This window comes from Mastomys coucha, unplaced genomic scaffold, assembly GCF_008632895.1.
Source record: "Mastomys coucha isolate ucsf_1 unplaced genomic scaffold, UCSF_Mcou_1 pScaffold16, whole genome shotgun sequence".
NCBI classification, from domain to species: Eukaryota; Metazoa; Chordata; class Mammalia; order Rodentia; family Muridae; genus Mastomys; species Mastomys coucha.
The window spans coordinates 29,840,103-29,849,416 of NW_022196898.1; the positions used below are offsets into that span (position 1 = coordinate 29,840,103).

At 39.1% G+C, this 9,314-nt stretch overlaps 1 protein-coding gene across 9 annotated transcripts in view; it reads right to left on the minus strand.

The window, feature by feature from the left end:
- The window catches only part of Gria2 (glutamate ionotropic receptor AMPA type subunit 2), a 112,440-nt gene extending 103,375 nt beyond the window's left edge, over positions 1-9,065 (minus strand). For 5 of the 9 annotated variants that reach the window (XR_004119595.1, XM_031374152.1, XM_031374154.1 and 2 more), the window contains exons 1-2: positions 8,515-9,064; positions 7,853-7,993 (exon numbers count right to left, since the gene is read on the minus strand). Coding sequence is in view for 8 of the 9 variants with exons in the window: in XM_031374152.1 (XP_031230012.1) it covers positions 7,853-7,993; positions 8,515-8,602 (229 nt within the window). In the remaining variant the exon portion in view is untranslated. Of the gene's footprint in view, positions 1-7,852; positions 7,994-8,514 lie in introns of all 9 variants that reach the window. The other 4 variants (XM_031374153.1, XM_031374155.1, XM_031374156.1 and 1 more) reach the window with 1 other exon arrangement.
- Positions 9,066-9,314: the final 249 nt, after the last annotated feature.

Consider the following 9,314-nt stretch of genomic DNA (forward strand, 5'->3'; position numbering starts at 1 on the left):
CTAAGACAGAAACCTCAAGATTTTCTGAACTTTTCCTTCAAAGAGCTAAAGTATTTATGTTCTTGACAACATATGAATTACATTGACTCTAAAACAGTCTCTCTGTATGAAAAATATCAATGGCCTGTAAACTAACAGATAAAACCCTGTAAAAGAATGAGTTAAACTATACAATTTAAAAGACCTCAGATGTTATAAAGCAATCTTCACTATCTTTCACATAAATCAAAACAAGACTGAAATTCAACATTTCACAAATATGAAATACATTTCACAAAAGAAAATAATGTGAATCAAGAATGTGATATAGCACAATATATATTAAGAAAAATTAATAAATCTCTCTCAGTGTCTCTGTGTCTGTATTTTTGTCTCTCTGTCTCTTCCTTTCTCCTCTCTCTCTCATTCTCTCTCTCTCTCCACCCCTCACACTCATGAACAAATATATCTCTAAACATACCACTTTCCTTTGCCAATGTCTCACATACAAATGAAGTGCCATTATACAAACTATTTCTGTGTTATCTGGATTACTGCAAATAAATAGCCCCATTAAACACATGTAATTCACCACAAATAGCAGACACAAATCTCTTGATAATTATGTCTTCATTGTTTCAAATTAGCACCATGAAAGTCTATTTAACATTGTCTTCAAACAGATTGACCAGATTCTCACCAGATTGCAATCTTATATTTTATAATAAAATTATTTATTGTATTATCCTTAAAACTTTCTTTCAGATAATTCTCTTAAAGTTAGTTTTGTCTGTAGCAGTTGAATATGGATTTAACCCTACCATTGGGGAGGCTGAGGCAAGATGATACCAAGTTTGAGGCCAAAATATTTGAGAATTATCAATAATTTTAAAAAAGGTTCTCATGAGTTAGTTACTAGAATTTCAAATACTAGAAATATTCAAATGAATTTCCATTTAAAATATTTTCATTGTTAAATTTTGTAATTACTTAAAATTTAAAATGTCTGTTTATTTAATAGCCAGATTGTTGTTATATGTATATATGTATATGTGTATGTGTATATGTGTGTATATGTGTGATGTTAAAAAAAAAAATAGAAATGTCCCATTAGTGTTGACATAGACTGTTCCTTGATCTTCTAAAATAAGCTACTGGCATTTATCAAGCAGAGGTGCACCTGACAACCCATGGTGCCACAGTCTAGCTATACGCGTCAACTGTTTCCTAAGCTTGGATACCTCCCAAGACTTTTCTGTCACTGTCATCTTCTGTGTTTAAATGTGGCTTTTTTCCCTCTCATCCCAGGATGCTAAAACACCTCAGTGTTGTGCTTTGACAAAGGAATATACACACTGCCTCCTTACCTTATTTCCCTGTATACACAGTACGTCATTTCTATAACATATCAAAATTAACCTTACAATAAAAATTCAGTCAATTGTAAAAAGCCCTATGCCAGTACAGGTGATTTACTCTGCAAAAGACCAAAGTGAAGCAAACATCAAACCAAAGAAATGGTTGAAGAAGAGAAAGATTCATCATCACAGCTCTGCCTAGTGACCAAGTTCCAGTGCCTGAGATGTGACCCCGTACTCTTCACAGTCTATGTTCTTGCACTTTACATATGGTATTTGCAATGTACATCAAAGAGTAGTTTCATTGATCTGGAGATATTTGTTTCAACCTGACGATCCTACTCACTCATAAGAAACAAAACCTATATAATCCCATGGTTGACATTCTCGCTGCAGCAACTGGGATGATGTTAGAGAAATGTGAGTGGATGCTAAATCAGAAACAAAACTCTGACCAGGGGTTAAAGTCAGCCATAAAAGACTAATGGGCTAGCACAATCTTTTTTTATGTCAAATTATATAACCTGAACTCCAATGTTGAACATGAAAATAAATAATTTAGTGTATATTCTTTTATGTGGGTGGAGGATTATACAAGACACACATGTTTTATTAAAGCCAATAGACAGTCTTGTGTTATATAAATATATTTGTTCCCTGTCTATTAGCAGAATCTGGGTATCTAGAAAACTAGACTAAAACACTTATGATACAGGTATATTTTCTGAGGCTTACTGATGTTCATCAGAGTAACAGCTTCAGCACAGGAGAAAGCAAAAGGTCATGTATACAAAGTAATTACAATACACACATACACACACACATATGTGTACAAATACACAATGCAAATAGAGTAACTGGCCCCAAACAGGAAACTATGCCCCTCATTTCAAGATGTTCTCTGAAGAATACAAAGTTTTAAATCTGGATGTTTCATTTAATTTTTTTTCACTAAAAGAATGAATGCGCAAAATTATTCTGTATGACGTCTTAGCAGACTAGCACTGAAGAGCTACTAAAAAGATAGAAGAAAATGTGCATTTTCTTCAAAATTGGTAAATAGCATTTTGAAAATATATAAAATTTTATATCATGTCGTGTATATAAAATTTTAAATTATGATGTTTTGAAATATCAACAAAATATCCTCTAGATGGAAGCGGCAAGATATCAAATAGCAGTTAAATGCATATACATGCTATAGTTTCATGTCATAAATGAGCTATGTATTTTTCTAATGTTTTAGTTGAATATAATAATAATTGAAAGGGCAATAGGTGCTCTGTCTGACTCACATTTGTTTCCTTCATATCATGATTTCTTATAACAGCATTCAAGTTCATTTGGTTTCTTTAAATGCTTATATATTATAGTTAGTAATGGTAGATTTAGTATATTTCTCAAGGAAAAAGCTATATGTGATGGACTAAGGAATCAATTACTATGTAATTCTATAATTAAAACTATACATATACACATATACCTCAAATGCATAGGATTCCTTCAATGTACAGTGTACTGAAGGCTATCAAGCATTAAATGATTTGATAAACACAGATATACAATTTCAATAATTCAGTACTAAAATACAGTGATAGGAAAGACACCTTAGAACTAATATTTGGTAAAAATTAAGGTTTAAAATCTGATACACACATACACACACCAACACACACACAAGTGCGTGTGCACATATGTGTATGTGCATGTAAAAATGATTTTACAATTCTCTCTTCTAATAAATTTTTATAATTCATGCAATTCCTAAATGTGTTTGTGATCATTTTTGCAAAAATATGTAGAAATTTCTAATTAAAAATAAACTCTTAAACAATGTTTCATAAAGCATTTACTGAATGTTATTTCTAATCATGGTATTGTAGTTAATTCTTTCAAATTATATTTGATTCACATTTTTTCATTTCTCTGTATAAATTCATTTCTGAGGTCTTAGAAAGTATTTAATGTGTGCAGTAGTTTGATGCAGCACAATCTTTTCTCCAACATCCCCATCTGCTGGCTCAGAGAAAAAATAAAATTTTAATTGCTATTTTATGTAATTTTTAAATTTTTATAATTTATGTACCATTATAGAATTAAAATATAAAAATGTTAAATTACTATTAGCTACATAAATGCTTATTTATCACAATAATACAATAGAATAGAGATTCATATAATCAAACTTAATATTTGTTCTTTAATCCCCAAATCATAGGAGATCAAATACTTATATGCATAACCTACTTTAAAAGTTCCATTTTAAATGTTTTTCTAATTAGTGCCATATTCATTTTTACTAAAATCATTTATAGTATACAGTACTTAATATTTTTTCTAAAATCATGTCTTGGTTTTGTTAGCTAACCATACAGTGTGTATAAAAACACAAATATCAACTTATTCATTTCTCAAAAATCGAGATTTTTCTTTTACTATGATGAATTACTCATGGAGAACTACTAGTGTTTTTCCATATTCATACTAAACTACTCATACAAGACCTCAGAGATTGCTCCATTTCCAAGTCTTTTAAAATCATTAGAAAGACCACTGAAGTAACTGATCAGAAAGCAATTGTAATTGGGAGCATATTCATTTATTCTCTGGCAATTCAAAGGCACTGGGAAAATGGTACTGGATGGATGGATGGATAAATGGATGGTTGGATGGATGGATGGATGGATGGATAAACGGGTGGATGGGTGAGTGGATGGATGGATCAAGGATTAATGGATGGATAGGTGGATGGATGGTTGGGTGGAAGATTGGATTCTGAGGTCCCTCACTGCTTTCCACTCCTGCTAAGATGATAATCTCAATTTTCTCTCTTCTTTTAGCTTTTAAATTTTTCTTATAACAAAGGCTTGTTTAAACATTCACTTGAAAAATTATCCAAAAAGAAAGGAAAGGAGGGAGCAAGAGAGCAGTGGGGAGAGGAGAGCTTGAAAAGAAAAAAAGCCAGAAGTAAAAAGAAAGAAAGAAACACAGTGGAAGTCTGTCTTTGTCTTCTCTGGTATCCATGGAAACAAATGGGAACAAACAGGTACTTTCATCATCCCATTGTGACTGAAAAGGTGTGGGAGCTGAGTGCAGCAGAGCACATTCTAGATCATAATAAAATGACTTCCTTCCATTTAACTCTTACACCATTCAGTAGACATACTTAGACATTTAACGCTATGTCAGCCTCCGTGTTCCTGAGTAGGAGCATTTATCTCACAAATGCAGTTAAATTACTAAGCAGATCCATTCCCTGACAAAATGATACCCCTTAATTCTAAAGCTTTGCTTTCTTAACAAATAGATCTTAACAATTAATTTTTGTTCTGTGCACTCATTAAAATAAAGAATAATCTTGTTCAGAAGCAGTAATCAGTAATAATTCAACATCGTCATAATCTTCTTAGGCTTCCAGAGAAAATGGGGGAAAGACATTTTGATCTTACTTGTCAACGTACTTAATGCTGTTGTATCTTTTCTATGAAAGATGACTGAATACAGCAAGGAAAAAAATTATCTATGTGCACTGGAGTGAAACCCAGAGCAGACTCTAAATGATCATGTTTACCTTCCTACATGGGGCAAGAGAGACTTTTATTTATTTAACCTAGAAGTTGTGATTGTTTGGTTGTGCTTCACACATGTGCCTCCTTTCCTCCTATCTCCTTTCTTCCCTTTAAAGAGTTAAATTAATTGTACCATTTCTACTGTTCTTAGCCCCCAGCTCAAGGTAAATATTTGTCTTTGAAAGTTTTGAAAATTCGAAAGGGACGAAATAAATAACAATTATAAATTGACTTTTCACCACCTGCCAAGGTAGACTCTAGAAAATTCTGTTTCCAGAGCCTCATTTTTGGAACTGTGCCGTATCAGTTGTCTGCAGCAGTCAGTAAGCTTGCAGCATTAAAGTTGTAAAGTGAAGGTCCTGGGTTCTCCTGGGGCATTGTTTTGCTTGTTTCCTCGTGTTACACTGGGCCTGCTATATTGCTCTGTGGATGGGGTAGTTTTATGAACTTGGAATGTACATTTTAAAATGTTTGCTTCAGTGACCTTTTTTAAAGAAAAAAATCTATTTCAAAGAAAAATGAAGACTTGAGATATAAAATTCAGTATGTAAAAGAAAACAATGTATTTGTTCCATGTGTGCATACACTCACCACATATCTTATTTCAGTACAATTCATACTAGAAATAAGCCCATTCAATGATATTGGCTTGGGGATACACGTTACACAAACTACAATCTCCGAACCTTAAAGAGCCCCAATACAGTGTGGCTCAACACCTGTTGGAACAGAGAAACCTTCGTTTAGTTTGGTGGATGTATTTGTTAGTTTTCCCAGTTAGCTCATCTCTTTATTTGTTATCAACAATCAACTTCTTGATTATTCAATATTTTAAAAATGTCTCAATATTTCAGAATCTTTGTACAACCCCACTTCGCAACGCTTTGTGACACTGCATTTGTGCATACAAACGCAGCTGGGTAAAATTCAGCTCAAGTCACATGTCAAAATGTAAGTCGCAATAAATGGAAACTTCTTGGTAGCACAGGAATGGCCTAATTCAGTAGGTAAATAGGATCATCACAGATGTCTTTCACATTTGTTTAAAACATTTTCTTTTGTCTGTTATGTAATAAAATTTATTGTATTGAGATACTTTTCTATGACATTCTATTACATTTTAAGTTTTTATTCATTTATTTATTTGGAGGGGCATGTGGAGGTCAGAAGACAATCAATATTCAGGCATCATTTCTCTTCTCCTCTCAGGGACCCCGGGAGTAATCTCAGGTCCATCAGCTTTGAAGGGAATGCTTTACCCACTGAGCCATCTGATGTCTCTATGGGGAATTTCTCTGTGTATCTCTATCTCTGTCTTTTTCTATCTCTGACTCTATTTCCGCCAGCGGCCCCCCACCCCTGTCTCTGTGTGTGTGTGTCTCTTCTCTTTTCTCAACATTAGCATATTTAGAGAACTATCCTCCTTAAAATGTTCCTTCAGAAAAACTAGAATTCTGGTCATATAAATGACCAGAACCACATTATCACCCTATGCATTTCTTCGTTTATTTGTTTGGGGACAAGGTTTGCAAACTGGCCTGCTGAAGTCCCTGGTGTTACAGAACTATAGCACAGAATACAAGACAGGCTTTGTAGGGGGGTGGGGCGTGGGTGGGATGGCAACCGGTTGTGGGAACGCTGCCTTGGGCATTTCCTCTGGTGATTTTCCGCTCCTTTACAGGGGAACCAAAGTGGGAGGTGAACCACCTGCAAATCTTCCCCCAAATTGTTATCTATGGAATGGAAGCTGAGAACACCAAGGCAGGAAACATCTGCCAGCCTGGAGCCCGGAAATGGTAGCAACTGGGAGCGCGCAGGAAGCTACCTCGGCGCGGGGACCTAGTCGCCGGCCTCGGGCGACCTCGCACTTGCCCAGCAACTGGACACCGGTCATTCTGCCCAAAGCCTTGCCAGAGCGTCCTCATGAGTTCCAGATCCCTAAGCAGAGGCCAGGAGCTGATACTGAAAACTGCAAAGGCTAAAATGGCTGGTCTGCGACTTCTTCAGATTTTAAAACTCAGCAGGATGCAATCGCTTCCGAGTCATCCACAGTCTCCAGTCGCCTTTGCCTGAGCCTGCAACCCTGAAACAAAGCACGCGCGGCCAGCGAGCACTCAGGCCATCCTCTCGCCTCCACTTGGGCGTAGCTTCAGGGAGCTGAGAATGCACCTAGCTTCTGTCCCTTGCCTTCCTCATCCCTGTTCTTCCGGCGACCAGGTTGAGGTTTGTATCTGGTAGGCATCTCCATCAACACCCGCATCACCCGCTGCCCGCATCCTCAGCCCATTGGGTCTCCATTCTCTTAGCACCCCTTCCATGCCAGCTCACACAAGCCAGTCAGGGCTTGCGTCAGTCTCGTGCCCGCGCCCCTCTGGTGGGCATTATGTAACAGCCCCGGGCCCAACTCCTCAATCATTGCAACAACTTGTCCCGTGCAACTAAAGGACATGGTGCTTTCGGGGACTGCAGGTCGAAGCTGCCCTGCTAGGCTATCGGACTAAAGCATGAGATCTGTCCAACAGTCCCACAGCGCGCCCTGGGGAACAGCGTGTTCTCTTTTGGTAGAGTGCCAATAGGCGCGCAAGAGGAAGGGGGTTGGGAGATCCTCTTTTGGAGGCGCCAGAATCAAGCATGAACCCCCTGAATTCGAAAGACCAGTCCAAGTCCACCCCCTACCCCAGATTCTAGGGTTCACATACTGGCACACTGTTCAGTGTCTTTTGTCCCCACTTCACTGCCCGCCGGCCAGTGGGGGTCCCAAAGATTACAGCCACCTTCTCTCTGTACCCTCACACGCACGCGCGTGTGCAGTCACTCCCACCCACACATGACAGGCCAGCAACACACACACACACACACACACACACACACACACCATCCTTCACAGGCATTCACAGCTTGCTTTCCCTGTGCAGCACAGGAAAGACATGAATATTCATTACTTACAAGCATTGGTGACTGCGAAACTGTTGGCTACCTCCAAATTGTCGATATGGGGTGTCAGTCTGAACTCCGAAGTGGAAAACTGAACCATCCCTACCCGAAATGCACTGTATTCTTGATCAGCGCCCCTTGGAAATAGCCCCCCTGCAAAGAATAAACAGCAAGCAAGAGAACGTTGTCAGAGCCCTGGAGAGATAAGAGTGGGATGCTAGTGCCCAACAGCCCCAGAGTCTCTTATTCACACTAACCGCTGGAATAAACATAATCAATGAGTTGGACAGCAAGGGTTGGACATCCAAAAGGTGTCCAGCAGATCTAAGGCAGTAGAGAGGAGAGTCTAAAGACCAAAAATGTTCTCCTTTTTAATCTCAAGCTTTGCAATCATTGCCCGGAAAATCTGAGCACGCTAGGAGATGCCTTCAAGGCAGAAGTAACACAGTCTCGGGGTCAAAATTAACAGATTTTTCCCCTCTATTGTGTCAAAAGGCATAGTCATTTCTTTTTGCTTCATCCTAAGAAAATCATGTATATTCTAGGTAGTTTAAATCTGGAATGCAGTCAAGGTATGACATAAGTCTACATGACATGAATTAATTTGCTCACTGTGAACAAAGATTACCACCAAATTATGCACAATTCAAAGGCATAACACAAAAGATACCTACCTATCTGTATGCTGTTAGAAGAGACACCAAAAATCAGTCCCCATAAAACAGGAGAAAGGAGGACAGAAATATGCATAATCTTTTGCATTTCCAAGAAAAGTAGAGCATCCACAAAATACCCCCTCGTTTCCTTTTCCTCCTCTTTCTTCGTTGACCGTTTTCCTCAGCAAATTAGATCCTCTGCATTTTGAGGTCGAGATTTAGCAAGGAGCTGCTAAAAACACGAAGTGAAGGCAAAAGAGTCCTTATTTCCCAGGTCTAGCTGGTGGCTGTTGATGCCTGTGTCCTATCCCCTGCTCCTGAAGTCCCGAGGACTGGCTGAATGCAGTTTTTAGCTGAGCTGCCGCTGTGGTCCCGGCGTCTGGGAATATCAGCACCCTCCCATGCACTCACACAATCACCCTCTCTCGAGCTCTCTTCTCCCTCTCTCCTCTCTCACACGCGCGCGCACACACATACACACACATACACACACACACGCACACACACAGGAAAGTCACAGAGAGGGGCAGGCAGTCCTGGGCGCGCGTGCGCGACTCGAGGCAGGCTGCGAGCTCGCGCACCCACCCCTCCCCCGCACAGCGCCCCGCACCCGCACAGCCCTGGCAGCTTCTGCGCGGTGCCGAGAAAGCGCGGCTCAGAGCGGGGCAGCCTGGTGCCTCTTAGAGACCTCCAGTCTTGCGCATCCGATTTTAGTACCGCGGACAGCGCTTTGGTCTGTGCTCTGGGCTGAGGTTGCAGGGTTTACTGTAGATGCAGAGATGCTCCAGCCAGATCCAAAATGCTGCAAAACTGATTTC